This window comes from Cebus imitator, unplaced genomic scaffold (assembly GCF_001604975.1).
Source record: "Cebus imitator isolate Cc_AM_T3 unplaced genomic scaffold, Cebus_imitator-1.0 Scaffold94, whole genome shotgun sequence".
Classification (NCBI taxonomy): Eukaryota; Metazoa; Chordata; class Mammalia; order Primates; family Cebidae; genus Cebus; species Cebus imitator.
In genome coordinates this window covers 1,108,256-1,124,776 of record NW_016107409.1, presented here as the reverse complement: position 1 = coordinate 1,124,776, position 16,521 = coordinate 1,108,256, and the positions used below count along the sequence as shown (strand labels likewise).

Below are 16,521 nucleotides of genomic sequence, written 5' to 3'. Positions count from 1 at the left end.
AAAAAAAAAAAAAAAGCACAAAGAAAAATCTAGGCTTACACAGATATGTAGTTGGTAAAAGAAGGAATATTATTTAAATAGCCTTTTCAGGTAAATTAATCTTTTTTTTCTCTCTCTCTCAAGGCAAGATCTCACTGTCACACAGGCTGGGGTATAGTGGTGCCATCTCAGTTCACTGTAGCCTCCGCCTTCCGAGTAACTGAGGCTCCAGGCATATGCCACCGCACATGGGCAATTTGTATTTTTTGTAAAGGCAAGGTTTTGCCATGTTGCCCAGGCTGGTTGTGAGCTCCTGACGTCAAGCAGTCCACTCTCTGCAGCCTCCCAAAGTGTTAGGATTACAGGCGTAAGCCACTGTACCCAGCCTGAATCTTCTGATACTATACAGGAACTCAGCAAGTGCTAGTTTCTTTGTTGGGGTATGGAATCTGAAATTGTATTTATGAACCTGTTGGTCTTTCTGGAACTTCAAATGGATTTTTTACCCATGCCTGATCTATAACATGCATTGGTAACTTGAAAAAATGTTCACTGTGTTTTGCAGATCTCCAAATATTGACACATTTCATCATACAGTACTCCTTCCCCCTCAAAAAACCATCACATTAGTTAATATTACTACCCATCTCATCATGTCTTTAATTAATGGGCTTATAAATGTCAAATGTTTTTCAAAATTGTAATTTTTACATAAAACCCAACTTTTTCATTGGAAGAGATACTGTCATTTGTTTCTTTGAAATAACAAGTTCATTTTTTTTTTTTTTTCAAGAAGATGTCTGTCAGGTAGCTAAGTCTGAATAGCCATAGTTTATCATTTGTTCTTTCAGAAAGTAAAAATGGTGTTTCATGAAAAAAGCAGCTGGTTCAGCCTGTAGCTCATCACTTAAGTGCTTTTTCTCCAGAGAACATCTGCTGGTATGAAGAAGTGCTTTGTGTGTACTGCCTATTTCGTCACACAAAATACTAAAAGGATGTATACAGGCTTAAGATTTAATAAAATGAATAATTTTTACTGCTAAATCAAGAACATTTTAAAATGGAACTGGTACTCTAACCCCAATGTGGGTGGTGATGAAGAATACAATTCAGTGCCTCTTATAGCTTTGCTTGATGCCTTCTAAGGCTTCGGCAATGTCCACCTGCCATTGCTTTAAATGTCTACACGGTGCAAAAAGCAAATAATATCTTAGTGTTATAGTTTTGATTTCACAGATGCCCTGAAAGAGGGACATCCACGTTTCTGCCCACCACATTGTGAGAATTGATGATTCTAGATAATACAAAGTTGCTTTGATTACTGTTCTGGTGGTTTAAAAACAAAAGAACCTCATTTAGTTTTAAACCTAGAAGAGTGAATCGCAACTCTCATCTTTTGCTTTTATCTGTGATTTTTAAAACTGTAATCTTGCCTTTGAAATAGAAAAATATGCCCATTCATAATAAAGTCTGCATGAGAGTATATGTTTGAATTTCTATTTCTGTGCTTCTTTCTTTTATATAGCATACCATTTTATATTTGTGGGCCCAGAGTAAAGAGCTCTTTCTATTACAGACACTGAATAGCTTTGTTTTTGTCAGTAGTCAGCTCTGTTTTAAAACAATCGGTTGGGTCCTGCTGGCTCAACTTGCAGTTGTCCTAGTCCTAAATCTGTCTTAGCCAAAGACTGTTATTGGAAAGCCCACACAAAGGCCTTGTGTATAGGGTGCCCTACTATTAAAGGAGCATGTTCTAGTCTCAGCGGATTAAATTTGCTTTGGTGTGCATTCCCTTACCAAATTTCTCACTTCCTTTGTTTGGCTAGTTATTTCACTGAAAGATCATTTTAATGTGAAGACAGGTTCTTCTAATTATTATATAGTCCTAGTCGTGATGATTATTGGAGTAAAATTTTTTTTCTCTCTGGTAGGATGTGATGGAGCTGCTTGAAGAAGATCTCACGTGCCCTATTTGTTGTAGTCTGTTTGATGATCCTCGGGTTTTGCCTTGCTCCCACAACTTCTGCAAAAAATGCTTGGAAGGTATCTTAGAGGGGAGTGTGCGGAATTCCTTGTGGAGACCAGCTCCATTCAAGTGTCCTACATGTCGTAAGGAAACTTCAGCTACTGGAATTAATAGCCTGCAGGTTAATTACTCCCTGAAGGGTATTGTGGAAAAGTATAACAAGATCAAGATCTCTCCCAAAATGCCAGTATGCAAAGGACACTTGGGGCAGCCTCTCAACATTTTCTGCCTGACTGATATGCAGCTGATTTGTGGGATCTGTGCTACTCGTGGGGACCACACCAAGCATGTCTTCTGTTCCATTGAAGATGCCTATGCTCAGGAAAGGGATGCCTTTGAGTCCCTCTTTCAGAGCTTTGAGACCTGGCGTCGGGGAGATGCTCTTTCTCGCTTGGATACCTTGGAAACTAGTAAGAGGAAGTCCCTACAGTTACTGACTAAAGATTCAGATAAAGTGAAAGAATTTTTTGAGAAGCTACAACACACGTTGGATCAAAAGAAGAATGAAATTCTGTCTGACTTTGAGACCATGAAACTTGCTGTTATGCAAGCATATGACCCAGAGATCAACAAACTCAACACCATCTTGCAGGAGCAACGGATGGCCTTTAACATTGCTGAGGCTTTCAAAGATGTGTCAGAACCCATTGTATTTCTGCAACAGATGCAGGAGTTTAGGGAGAAAATCAAAGTAATCAAGGAAACTCCTTTACCTCCCACTAATTTGCCTGCAAGCCCTTTAATGAAGAACTTTGACACTAGTCAGTGGGAAGACATAAAACTAGTTGATGTGGATAAACTTTCTTTGCCTCAAGACACTGGCACATTCATTAGCAAGATTCCCTGGAGCTTTTATAAGTTATTTTTGCCAGTTCTTCTGCTTGGCTTTGTCATTTTCTTTGGTCCTACCATATTCCTAGAATGGTCATTATTTGATGACCTGGCAACTTGGAAAGACTGTCTTTCAAACTTCAGTTCCTATCTGACTGAATCAGCCGATTTTATAGAACAATCAGTTTTTTACTGGGAACAGGTGACAGATGGGTTTTTCATTTTCAGTGAAAGATTCAAGAATTTTACTTTGGTGGTACTGAACAATGTGGCAGAATTTGTGTGCAAATATAAACTATTATAAAATCTGTTTCAATATATGTAGTTCTGTCTTTTGTTAGAAATTGTTGGAGAATAGATAGTAGTAATTCAGATTTGGTCAATGGTTGTAGTCAGATATTTTCCTCCAAAAGTATTCCTTCCAAAAATAATGTCCTATACTGTTCAAATTAGGTAGCATAAAGAGAAAAGTGAAATTTAGTAGTGTAAACCTGAACCCTTTGTTTGGATATAGAGTCTTGCACTGCTGCCTGGGTTGGAATGCAGTGACATGATCTCAGCTCACTGCAACCTCCACTTCCCAGGTTCAAGTGATTTTCCTGCTTCAGCCCCTTGAGTAGTTGAGATAACAGGCGCCTGCCACCATACCCAGCCAATTTTTTTTTTTTTTTTGTATTTTTAGTAGAGATGGGGTTTCACCATGTTGGCCAGGCTGGTCGCAAATCCCTGACCTTGTGATTCACCTGCCTCGGCCTCCCAGAGTGCTGGTATTACAGGTGTGAGCTACTGTGCCCGGCCATGAACCCCCCCTTTTTTTTTAAAGAGTGCTTTTGAAATAAGCATCCACCTCAAATATTGATTTTATTTATGCTGTGATAAAAATAGGTGAGAGATCATATGATCTGATATTATATTGATGAGGTATAAGTAGTATAATAGTGATTGTTCAAGCATGCAGTAAAGACTACTCTTTTTTTTTTTGAGATGGAGTCTTACTCTGTTGTCCAGGCTGGAGTGCAGTGGCGTGATCTTGGCTCACTACAACCTCTGCCTCCCAGGTTCAAGCAATTCTGCCTTAGCCTCCTGAGTAGCTGGGGCAACAGGTGTGTGCTACCATGCCTGGCTAATTTTTTGTATTTTTAGTAGAGAAAGGGTTTCACCGTGTTAGCCAGGATGGTCTCGATCTTCGGCCTCGTGATCCACCATGCCCAGCCAAAGACTACTCTTAAAGCACTTTTTTTTGGACAGTGAACATGCTGTAATTAAATATATTGTAGAAGATTTCACACACACACACATAGACAACTGAAGATACTAATGAATTAGATTTCCAAAACTTTCTACAGAGAGTTAATTCTTTATCTCCAAAATGTGAATGTACATACAAAACCTGGCATTTTCTTGTGATAAGTTTACATTTTTAGGAGAGTGGAGCTTTCAGTCTGCCCTTTTCTGCTTTTTGTAGTTTTCACTGAAGATCAACTAGAAATGTTAGGTGGGTGTGCAAGCAAAAGCATAGATAGGTTAAAGAAAAGATTAGTGGCTGGGTATGGTAGCTCATGTCTGTAATCTCAGCATTCTGGGACACTGATGTGGGAGGACTGTTTTAGGCTAGGAGTTCCAGTTTGAAACCAGCTTAGTAAACATACTGAGACCCAATGTACCAAAAAAAAAAAAAAAAAAAAAAAAAAAAAAAAAAAAAAAAAAAAAAAAAAAAACCTCTCTCAAACACATGGCAAGAGGAGGAAATGGGAAGACTACCTTTTCTCTGGCAGCTACGTGTTTTGTTTCAAAGATGGCAACTGTACAACCAAACCACTTGCTTACAGAAACAATGTTTAGTAAGACTAATTTCAAAACAGATGAAACAGTCTGTCAGCTATTACAAATTAATCAGCTGAACATTAATGCTGTTTTCTGCTATATGAGATGAAGATTCTCTCATGGAATAAAAAAACACGTTGCTTAGATTTCATATAACAAAGAACTAACCTTATAACTGCTCTCTAGTCTGCCTTATTTCTGTCATACAGTAAGATATTCCTTGAAAGCCCATTAAGTAGAATACTTTCTGAAAATAGAGATATTTACCTCAGTCTTCCTTTAATTTGGTTGAGAGGAGGTAATAAACATGGGGACAGGATAAAAGGTGGCAACTAAATTTAAAGCACAGAAGAAATTATTTCCTTCTAGCTATGAGAAGTGTAGAATTGAGCTTGCCAGAAGAAGTAATGACTGTCTCGTTCCTAACACATAATTCGTGATTTAGCCACTAAATTGCTAAGGAGATCATCGTTTAACCCCTGCATAGTAGACAAGTATGGGGAGGGAGAAGTGCTTTTCCCCTCCCAGTAATTTTAAAGTGTGTGTCTGTGTGTGTGTGTGCGTGTGTGTAGTTTACCAGGTTTTCATGGAGAATTTTTAAAAATGGAAGACAGGAAAGGAATCTATTTGATGTATATCTTCAGACATATTGGCAGTTTTCCTTAAACTATTTCGTTCCTCATCTGTTGCTTTTTCATTTTGTATACTGCAAGTTCCCAGGCAACTCAAATTTGCACACACAGCTATGGATACACTATTTACCTTACAGTAGTTACCTGGGAATCTAAGTCTCTGGTTTTTGTTATTCTTTCCTCCCCTCCGTTGTGTAATCATATATAACTAGCAACACTTACGGTAGGTTGATTTCCTAAGTGTCGCTGATGGTAGCCTCTAGTGTGAAGTGAGGGAAGAATAAGTAGTCAGGAACTGGTCACTTTGAATGTGGGAGGAAAGATATTCACAACAAGGTTTTCTACGATAAAGCAGTTTCCTCCTTGGTTAGCATGCATGTTAGATGGCAGAGACCAAGAATTCAAGATGGTTGGTGGCCAGATTTTTGTAGACAGAGATGGTGTTTTATTTAGTTTCATCTTAGATTTTCTGAGAACTCACCAGTGTTTATTACCCACTAACTTTTCAGACTATCTTAGGCTTCAAAGAGAGGCTCTTTTCTATGAACTTCATTCTCTGGTTGATCTCTTAAACCCGTACCTGCTACAGCCAAGACCTGCTCTTGTGGAGGTGCGTTTCCTAAGCCAGAACACTCAAGATTTTTTCAGGGTGTTAGGCTCCTGCAGCAAAACAATTGAGATGCTAACTGGGAGGATTACAATGTTTACAGAACAACCTTCAGCACCAACCTGGAGTAGTAACTCTTTCCGTCCTCAGATGACATTACTTCCACTGCCTCCACAAAGACCTTCTTCCATGACCTGGTTTTCCAGTGCAGCTCTGACAGCACTACTGATAACCAAACTGGAGTCAGGTATTTTGTACTTTGCAGTATCCCTCTTGTATATCAGTTTGTGATGTTTCCCTCAAAATTTGAAGTTTCTCAGGACTGCAACTTCTCCTGTAAAAGATGATTATTCAAAAAGGCGGAGGTTGCGGTGAGCCGAGATCGCGCCATTGCACTCCAGCCTGGGTAACAAGAGCGAAACTCCGTCTCAAAAAAAAAAAAAAAAAAAAAAAAAAAAAAAAAAAATCATGTTTTGGGGTAACCAGTGGAGTTGGAAATGACCAAATAATTAATTTTCCAAACTGGGATAAGTTTTAGAATGAAAAGGGCTATTAAGTGGGACAAAAGGAATAAATGAAGACTGCCTAGAAAATACTGGGACTATGGACATTCAAATCATGGGAGAAAATAATTTTATAGATTATGTTCCATTGCTAATGAATTGGACTTAGAAAAGAATTGCCTTATATTTAAGAGATTCTTTCAGTGGTTCACATAAAGTAAAGGTTCGCTCACTGGTTTCTCTTGATTTCTTAAACACTATATAATTTGTTCTTTCAGTTCTTATGATTCAACTACTGTTTTTTCTTCAGCTGACTTTATTTTTAAACACCCTTAAAGACAGATATATCTCATGGCAAATTTGGTATCCTGTTACAGCCTTGGCTCTTAAACAACTCAAAATATTGGGATAGGCTGTCAGTATGTTAAGGATAGTTGCTCCTCAGTTAATTCTTTACTTTCTCCCTCTGTTGTTCTTGGCTGGATCCTAAGGCTGATTTCCACTCTGCTGTCACAAACATTTCTTCCCCCTGTAAAATGTCTTAATGCTGTCCTACCATTATTTTACCAACTGTGAAAGCTGGCTTTAATTCTTAGGAGGAAAAGAAAATCCTGCATGTGTTCTTTATTGGTAGCATTTAAAATATACTTTTTTTTGGGTAAAGGTAGCCATATTTTAAAATATTTTCTTAACTTCAGCAGTAACCAACAGGAAGGATACCAGTGTCTCTCTTATCAACACATCCTTTGGTCTTGCTTACCAACTGGAGGACACTAGATAATATAACCGAGTATGACAATTCTTAAGTGTTTACATTTTATAACTTCCCTCCTTCCAAAGAGGTTGAAATATTTTGGGGAAAAAAGAACTAGCTAAGCTAGCAGGCTGATTGTGAAGAAAACCTAATGCCTTATCTTTATCTCAGACCTCTGTACAACTTTATTATCATTGATGGGATACTTAAGAAAATGATCAATTTTTTTGTTTTTAAAATTTGAGTGATTATGACCTCTTTGGGGATCATGCTTCAAAAAGTCAGAAACCTAAAGAAAAAAAGTGTCATTGATTTTAAGAAGAAACACACTAGGTCAAAAGAAGATGTCCTGGAAATACGAAATACTCTAAAAACCATGAATTTGGAGAAAGTAATTGTTACTTGAAAAACATGACTAGAAACTAAAACTGGGATTTTCCTGTGTGTACACAGTGCCAAATGGTTTCCCCTTTTTATGTGTTTGTGTTTTAGAAAGAGCACAAAAGTTTTTTCCATTTTAATGTAAGAAAGACATTATATTTAGACTTCCATAATTCAAAACCAGAAGCTATTTTAAAATTAGCATGTTCTTGCATCACCAAATGGTATTCAATTGTTTGAAGCTCAAAATTTTTTCCATAAATGTTTGTCAATTTTTAGACAGTGCCAATTTAAAAGTGGAGATAGCCAATCTGAATACAGTGACATTATGGGTATCTCCAGTGATTGGGATGAAAACTCTGGCCTTAAAAGGTCCACCTGTAGTATATAATTGCCTAGTTAGTAATAATTTTTATTTTTCGCTCACTCCCTGGTCTAAATCTGTCTATTCAGATATTTTTGGAAGGTTTGGAAAATGGAGAAGTGAGCCTAAATGGTGCCCAAGTGTCTGGTGTATCATTCACCTTATTCAGTTTGTGCCATCAATATGATTTACCACTCAAGGTTATCCTAGCAGGTTGCTCTGTTATTATCTCTCAAGTTCACAGTACTAGAAGTACTTCACTTGCATCTTTCAGATGGCCATTAATGTGATACCACGTTATCAATCTCAAGTTATGGTTGGCCACAGGATTCTAGAGTCTTTATTTGACTTCTCCTTTTTGAACTGGCTCAAATGGAAAAGTGTAGTTGCTTTTAAATTTTAAAAATAAGTTTAGACTTTCTATTTCCCATTGGTTTCTTCTATTCTGTCCTTTCTTTGTGTGCCCTGAAATCTTTTTATTTTTCAATTTGTTCTCAAAGGGAGTCAAGTATTTTAGTTGGTGATTTCTTTCAAGTACATTCCACTTTGTTACCACCTACTATCTGTATATACTATTTGTATCTGAATTCTTTTATGAGATGCTCTGTAACTTTTTTTCTCTTTGACAAACATTTCTAGACTATACAGTCAAGATCTGGGGCTTGGGGGTAAATGAAATGATTTGCTAATATTGAGAATCTGTTGTATCAAACATAATAAACATTTTTTGAGATGTGCTTTGCAGTTTGATAATTTTTAGATTTTACTATTGGTTTCTTTGCCTAGAATGAGTTTCTAAATGTAAGCTACAAAAACCACTCTACTTCAAGCATGATCATCAGAAGGTTAGGGATGTCCTCAAGCATCCTTTTATCCCTTAAAACTACAGATAGTTTAGGTTTCTGTTTGAACTAATCTAAGTTAGCCTTTTCTTTTGAGACAGAGTCTCACACTGCTGCCCAGGCTGGAGTGCAGTGGCATCATCTCAGCTAACTGCAACCTCTGCCTCCTGGGTTCAAGCAATTCTCCTGCCTCAGCTTCCCAAGTAGCTGGGATTACAGGCATCCCCACCATGCCAAGCTAATTTTTTGTATTTTTTTTGTGGCGGGGGGGACAGAGTCTTGCTCTGTGGCCCAGGCTGGAGTGTAGTGGCATGATCTCAGCTCACCACAACCTCTGCTTCCCAGGTTGAAGTGATTCTCCTGCCTCAGCCTCCCGAGTGGCTGGGAATACAGGCATACAGCATCATGCCCAGCTAATTTTTGTATTTTTAGTAGAGACGCAGTTTTGCTATGTTGGCCAGGCTGGTCTTGAACTTCTGACCTCATGATCTGCCCACCTCGGCCTCCCAAAATGCTAGAATTACAGGCGTGACCATTACACCCAGCCTAAGTTAGCCTTTTCTTCATATCTTATAAACAAATGGTGGGAGGACACAAAGAGTTTTATGAAAACATCTTTCATGGCAGATAAGGAAGGAGTCAAAAGCTGTTCCATGCAGATGTGTTATGCTGACAATATTAAAGGCAACAGATAGCTAATCTGAAACGTTCACGTGCATTTTTCTTGAATTGGTTTTGTGTACTACATTGATTCTGTGGAGCAGCTCAGGGAATAGATTTTGCTCTTTCCACTCCAGAGGCTTTTGTACTTCTTTTTTTTTTCCCCCTGAGATGGAGTTTCACTCATTCACCCAGGCTGGAGTGCAGTGGTGCAATGTCAGCTCACTGTTACCTCCACCTCCTGGGTTCAAGCAATTCTCCTGACTCAGTCTACCAAGTAGCTGGGTTTACAGGCACCTGCCACCACACATGGCTAATTTTTTGTATTTTTAGTAGAGACAGGGTTTCACCATGTTGGCCAGGCTGGTCTTGAACTCCTGACCTCATGTGATCTGCCTGCCTCGGCCTCTCAAAGTGCTGGGATTACAGGTGTGAGCCACTGCACCTGGCTTTTGCATTTTTTTTTTTTTAAAGTAGAGATGGGGTTTCACCATGTTGGTCAAGCTATTATCAAACTCATGATCTCAAGTGACCCAGCCACCTGCGCCTCCCAAAGTGCTAAGATTATAGGCGTGAGCCACCGAGGCTGGCCCAATCCAGAGGCTCTCAACCCCAAGTCGTGCTATTTGACAATGGAAAGTTATTGCATAAAAAGTGACAATAAAAATCTTGACATTCTATATCTGCAAAATTTCACCTGAAGAAAAAAGAGGTGGATTTGATAGGAATAAGTTCACAAAGAAAAATCTATAATGTCAGTGCTAACAATTGATAAGACTAGATCTGGAGAGGAAATTGTAAGTGCACAGCATCCATTAAAATGTTTGATTCAATCAACTAATTAAAAGTAGCAAATTCAAAACAAAATTGAAAAGTTACATAAAAAAATAAGACAATTGTTTGATCAAACTGTTTTCTTTAGAAAATAATCTCTCAAATTGATGAGTGTTGGTTTACTTCTAAATATGGAATTGAAATTACTTTCAAAATCACAGCAAGGTCTCGATTTTCAGCACCTGAAATTATTGATTTGGATTTTTCAATTAAATCTCAAAAAAAAAAAAAATCTGTCTTGAGATGGTATGATGCCTGTAAGGTTGTAAGTAAAATTTATGTGTGTAGTTTTGCTAGTTATTAAAGGGATGCATTATAATTAAGCTTTTTCTGTGTCCTAGGTATGTTTCTATAAAATCTGATAACCGAAAATTGGCCAATGGAACAAATGTCCTCGGCTTCTTGATTGACACTGTATTATAGGAAGGCTTTCGTTTGGTCAGTACTAGAACAGTATCCTCTGAAGACAAAACTGAATACTATAGCTTTGAAAGGATTAAAAAGCCCTGAAGCACTCATCATCAATGAAACACCAAAATCAGAGACTATCATCATACCAGAATAATCTCAGATAAATAAATGAAGTTGTCTGTTCTCTTTTAAAGAGAAATTTCCATTTTTCTTGTTTCATTACATATTTAGGGCATACATGTTAGCCAAATCTATACTCAGGCCTAACTCTTGGCTTCATCTGCTACCATGCAGTCTCTGGGCAGCCAGGCCCCAACTGTGCTTAAGCCATAATGATTGCTGCTCTCTAGACAGCTCCATGTAGTTGGTGCTTTGATATATGTCCTACCTTCAATATATCTTTCCATTGTTCTTCTTCATGAACACTTACGAGCAAAGATTACACCACTGCACTCCTGCCTGGGTGACAGAGCAAGATCTGTCTAAAAAAATAAAAAAATAAAAAAAAAATGATCAAACTGATGGATACCCTAAGTACCCTGACTTGATCATTACATATTCTATGCATGTAACAAAATATCACATGCACCCCATAAATATGTACAAATATTACATATTTGTAATATTTGTTGGGCTTCCCATATTTTCTCACTTATGTTTGTTTCAGCATGTTTTTATCACTCACAGTTTCATTTCTGATAAGGCATCAAAGATTTATTTATTTAATACTCTTTATATAATACTCTGTCACCAGGCTGGAGTGCAGGAGTTGGAAGATGTAGTGAGTTTTGGCGTAATCATAACTCACTGCAGCCTCAAACTCCTGGGCTCAAGTGATCCTCCCACCTCAGCCTCCCAAGTAGCTGGGATTACAGGTGCACACCACCATGCCAGGGTTATTATTTTTTACTTTATGTAGAAACCAGGTCTCACATGTTGTCCATAATCCTGGCCTCAAGTGATTCTCCCACTTTGGCCTCTCAAAGCACTGGGATTACAGGTGTGAGCCACCATGCCTAGCCAAGGCACCAAGATTTTAGCTTATGATTCTTGAACCTCAATAATGTACCTTATAAGTGATTAGAAGTTCTCCCTACAAACATTTTCTGAAAAAGAGCTCTAATGCTTAATTACTCTTGCATTTAATATACAAGTGGTAATTACAAAGAGTTCTTAGGGTATGGTAAAGTTAAGATTAATTTAGACTTTTATTTGAGACGGGGTCTCTGTTACCCAGATTGGAGTGCAGTGGTGCGATTTCAGCTCACTGCAACCTCCACCTCCCAGGCTCAAGCAATCCTCCCATTTCAGCCTCCTGAGTAGCTGGGACTACAGGCACGTGCCACCATTCCTGGATAATTTTTTGTATTTATGGTAGAGATGATATTTTACCATGTTGTCCAGGCTGGTCTCGAACTCTGACCTCAGATGATCCGCCCAACTCAGCCTCCCAAAGTGCTGGGATTATAGGCATGAGCCACTGTGCCTGGCCTATTTGGGCTGCTTTAAAAATGTATTTGAAATTAGGAGCCTGAAGTAGTATCAAATGGTCACAAGAAAGCAGCTTGAGAAATACATGGTTTAGGGAATCATAATCTGTTTTTAATTTCTCCTATATACCATTTTCAACTGACAAACTTCAGCTCTGCTTTATAAACTTTTGCACTGATGCTCTATCATAAATCACAGAAATGTTCGTATCAATAGAGAATTATCCCACTAGAGACTATGCTGGGGTAATAAAAGATTTGCTAAGAGTACTCAATCTCCTATATTTTACTATTTTTCCTCTGTGCTAGGAAAGTTGACTATTTAGCAAGTTACACTGCAAGTGTGAGGAAATTTTCAAAAATAATTTACGAAAATTTATGAAATTTTATTACCTTCCTGGAGCCAAAGGACCCATGGGAGAAAGCAGACTTAGCATATTTTTTTAGACAGAGTTTCACACTTGTTGCCCAGGCTGGAGTGCAATGGTGTGATCTTGGCTCACTGCAACCTCCACATCCCGGGTTTAAGCAATTCTCCTCAGCCTCCCAAGTAGCTGGGATTACAGGCATGCGCCACCAATGCCCGGTTAATTTTTTACTTTTAGTAGAGATAAGGTTTCTCCATGTTGGTCAGGCTGGTCTTGAACTTCCGACCTCAGGTGATCTGCCCACCTTGGCCTCCCAAAGTGCTGGGATTAAAGGCATGAGCCACCTCACTTGGCTGCCCAGACTTAGCATTTCTAAACAAATGCTCAGAAATAGAGGAAATTTAAAATTACAAAAAAAAAAAAATACTTAGATTTCTGGAATATCAATGACCTAGTAAAAAACACAAGTACTGGGCTGGGCGTGGTGGTTATAATCCCAGCGTTTTGAGAGGTCAAAGAGGGAGGATCCTTGAGCCGAGGAGTTTGAGATCAGCTTGGGCAACAGAGTGAGAGCCCCATCTCTATTTGAAAACAACATTAACAACAACAACAACAACAACAACAAACTCCAAAAAATCGCAATTACCAGCTTTGCTATAGAACTATACCTCAAGACTTATTAGGATTTCTGGCCAGGTGTGGTGGCTCATGCCTGTAATCCCAGCACTCTGGGACACCAAGGTGGGCGAATCGTCTGAAGTCAGGAGACCTGCCTGGCCAGCGTGGTGAAACCCTGTATCAACCAAAAATTACAAAAATTTGCTGAGCATGGTGGTATGCGCCTGTAGTCCCCAGCTACTCAGGAGGCTGAGACAGGAGAGTCGCTTGAACTTGGGAGGTAGAGGTTGCAGTGAGCTGAGATTGTGCCACTGCACTCCAACCTACGTGACAGAGTGAGATTCTGTCTCAAAAAAAATATTACTAGAATTTCTGTTGGGCCTATTATAAAGGAAAAGTACAATTTTTTATGAAAAAACTCATCATCTAAAATGCCTTAATATTTAACTATGAGATAGATTCAATCACAAAAATATTTTCATGGATAAAAAGCTAAAGTCTCACATGGGTGAAAATGGAAAATGGATATTAAGCATGGCACAGAATAAAAAGAGAACTAAACATGTAGCAAAATAAATAAGACCTTGCTTCCAAAACTAAACTGTACTTAAGACTTGTTTAACCACACAACGGGTTTTAGGTAGGCAGTCTTCTGCACCTTCATATTTCACATCAACACCTCAAAATCCAGAAATCATTAAAACAAATGGCTTTTTATTTAAAAAATGGCCTTTTATCAACAGGGTAAAACATACCAAATAACTGTTTCTATTTCATATTATTATTTATCATTTCAAAACACTTCTGGAAAGAATGTGAATTTCTTTGGGTTCATGAGTATGAGGCCAAACAGGAGAGATTTATTTTACCCTTTTGATTTTGTTGTTGTTGGTTTGCGTTTTTTTTTTTTTTTTTGAAGCAGTATTTCACCCTGTCACCCAGCTAGAGTGCAGTGATGCTACAATGGCTCACTGTAACCTCAAAATCCAGAGCTAAAGCTATCCTCCAGCCTCGGTCTCTTGAGTACCTGGGACTACAAATGCATGCCACCATGCCTGGCTAATTTTTTCTTTTTGTAAAGATGAAGTCTTACTGTGTTGCCCAGGCTGGTGGGCTCAAGCAGTCCTTCCACCTCACCCTCCCAAAGTGTTGGGATTACAGGCATGTGCCACTACACCTGGTCTACCCTTTTTGTAACAAGAGGCCTCCAAAGAAATCTGGCTGCAATGTTTAAGGTTCCATGAGTTCTTTTAAGATGAGGACTGAGACTATGCTATAGTGGTCTTCATACTCCCCAACAGTGTTGTGCATCTAACAGGCTCAAGTGAGCTGAACTGAAACATTTGGAAACTATAGTCTGAGTGAACAGACACTCGGAAAAACAAGATTTATAGTAGATTCAAAGATGGATGAGGACAGTTTAAATAATACAGTCTGAAAGAGTTGACTCAAGTTACAGATTACAGAAAGTACCCCAGAGTATCTTCAATTAGAAGTTTACTTGGGTAATGCCACATGGAAATGAAATGAAAATATAAATGTTTATAGGGATATAAACTTGTTGCAAATTACACAAAATTGTACATTTAAAGAGTAAAATAGTCCAGTTAAAATTGAGAGATACCTAATTTGCTAAGAACAATGTAATGCTACGAGAGTGCTTAGCAATTAAAAAAACTAAGAGAATGTAAGTTCAAAATGAATGTCACATGACTATAATTGATAGTAAATCTTTACTTACCTCCATAACTTAGAAGTCATGAAAAGAAAGGAGAAGTTAGCAGACCAGGCAGGTAAGTCAGATGTAAATAGAATGGAAATACAAAAATATTCCCAGTTCTGGGTAACCCAATTTGAGGTCATAGGTTTACTGAATTTGGATTAATCAAGTGGTTCAAGAATTAAGGTAAAATGGTCTAAAAGATCCTGATATATCAAGACATATTACTGAGGTTTTACAAGACTAATTTGAAAATGCAGATTAACATTTTAAGGCTTCCTTACATATCATTAAAAAAGACCATATTAAAAATCAATTTCAGAAGTTGTTTTATGACTAGAATAAAAAAACAAGGACATAGAATAACATCGTATTTCTGTCTGATGCTGGGAGGCTATTTCTTATGGCAAGTAGTAACTGGGTAAACAGTGATACTTTAACTTTACAAATAGGAATCCTACAAAACAAGGTTTTGCTCCTAGAAAACCAAAATATTTGCTTTCAATTAATTTTCTAAAAATGGTTGCACTGGTCACTTTTTAAACTCCTACAATCTAAGCATCACTGAATTCCTATTTGATTTTTTTTGGCTAAAAGTTTTCTTCAGAAGCAAACCTGCTTTAGGGTGACAAAAAAGTTTCAGACCTTAGACAGAAACTTCATTTCCTCTTGTGTGTTTCTCCATCAAAAACAAGTATTCAAATAAGGAATCTCAATTATCTAAACCTATTTTTGGCCATCTTCCGGAATTTCTTGTTAAATCTCCTTTGAAATGCCACAGTTGCACTCTTGGAAAACTTGTCTTCCTGGTTTTCAAATTTCTGTTTATTATTACAGCTCTTCAGCTAGAATGCCAGGTCTTTGTGCTGTACTGTTTCTTGAAACTGGAGACTAGCACACTTCCCCCAATTCAATTACTTGCTTTCCATTTGAGAAATTAAAGCCATGTCAATTTTATAAAGTTTTAACTGACTGAATTATTTGGACTTTAAGTTCTCATTTTCATTCCCTTAGCCTAATACTGGGAAAGATCTTCGTTTTATTAAGAGAAGGTATGGTTCAAGAGTATTATTAACACATTTCAGTCATTGATTCTCATAGATGTTTTAAGTGCAGGGATTTTCTAACAGGCACAGGCTTGAGATACGACACTATAAAAAAAAAAGGTAGAGTTATTCAATTCTAAAAATGTCTAAGATTACATACCTAATGAAATTGTTTATTTACACAAATGTGTATTAGAAAGGGACCTACTGTCCTTCATAAAGAGCTTCAGTCAGCTTTTCTACCCTTATCAGCTTTATGTAACTGCCAAATTTACCTTTCCAGCCTGACTTTTACATGGAACTCCAGTTCTGTATATCCAGGGACCTTAAATGAAGGCATTTCAAACTTAATGTCTAAATATCACAAATACATTGCAAAAATGGGACACATTTCCCCTTAGTTTCCTTTTCTTTCTTCTCTTCTTTTCCTTACCTTTCCTTTCTCTCTTTTTTTTTTTTTTTTTTTGACAGAGTCTCTCTATCACCCAGGCTGCAGTGTAGTGGCAGGAGCCCCCACTGCCTGGGTTCAAGCAATTCTCCTGACTCAGTCTCCCGAGTAGATGGGATTACAGGCATGAGCCACCACATCCAGCTGATTTTTGTATTTTTAGTAGAGGTGGGGTTTCACCAT

At 37.9% G+C, this 16,521-nt stretch overlaps 2 protein-coding genes and 1 long non-coding RNA gene across 4 annotated transcripts in view; 2 read left to right on the top strand and 1 right to left on the bottom strand.

Moving 5' to 3' along the window:
• The window catches only part of TRIM13 (tripartite motif containing 13), an 18,824-nt gene extending 15,668 nt beyond the window's left edge, over positions 1 to 3,156 (top strand). For both annotated transcript variants that reach the window (XM_017535881.2, XM_017535883.2), the window contains one exon: positions 1,911 to 3,156. In XM_017535881.2, the coding sequence (XP_017391370.1) occupies positions 1,917 to 3,140 (1,224 nt within the window). In that variant the 5' untranslated portion in view covers positions 1,911 to 1,916 and the 3' untranslated portion in view covers positions 3,141 to 3,156. The remainder of the gene's footprint in view (positions 1 to 1,910) is intronic.
• A 632-nt stretch (positions 3,157 to 3,788) lies between these two features.
• Positions 3,789 to 11,303, top strand: KCNRG (potassium channel regulator). The gene is given in 5 exon segments (XM_017535858.2): positions 3,789 to 3,793; positions 5,563 to 6,083; positions 6,086 to 6,146; positions 10,579 to 10,735; positions 10,737 to 11,303. Coding segments are annotated over 5 exon segments (828 nt in total). The 3' UTR covers positions 10,821 to 11,303.
• Positions 11,304 to 13,841: 2,538 nt separating this feature from the next.
• Positions 13,842 to 16,521, bottom strand: part of LOC108309509 — a 56,843-nt gene continuing 54,163 nt past the window's right edge. The window contains exon 7 of the long non-coding RNA XR_005201453.1: positions 13,842 to 15,995. This is a non-coding gene — a long non-coding RNA (uncharacterized LOC108309509). The remainder of the gene's footprint in view (positions 15,996 to 16,521) is intronic.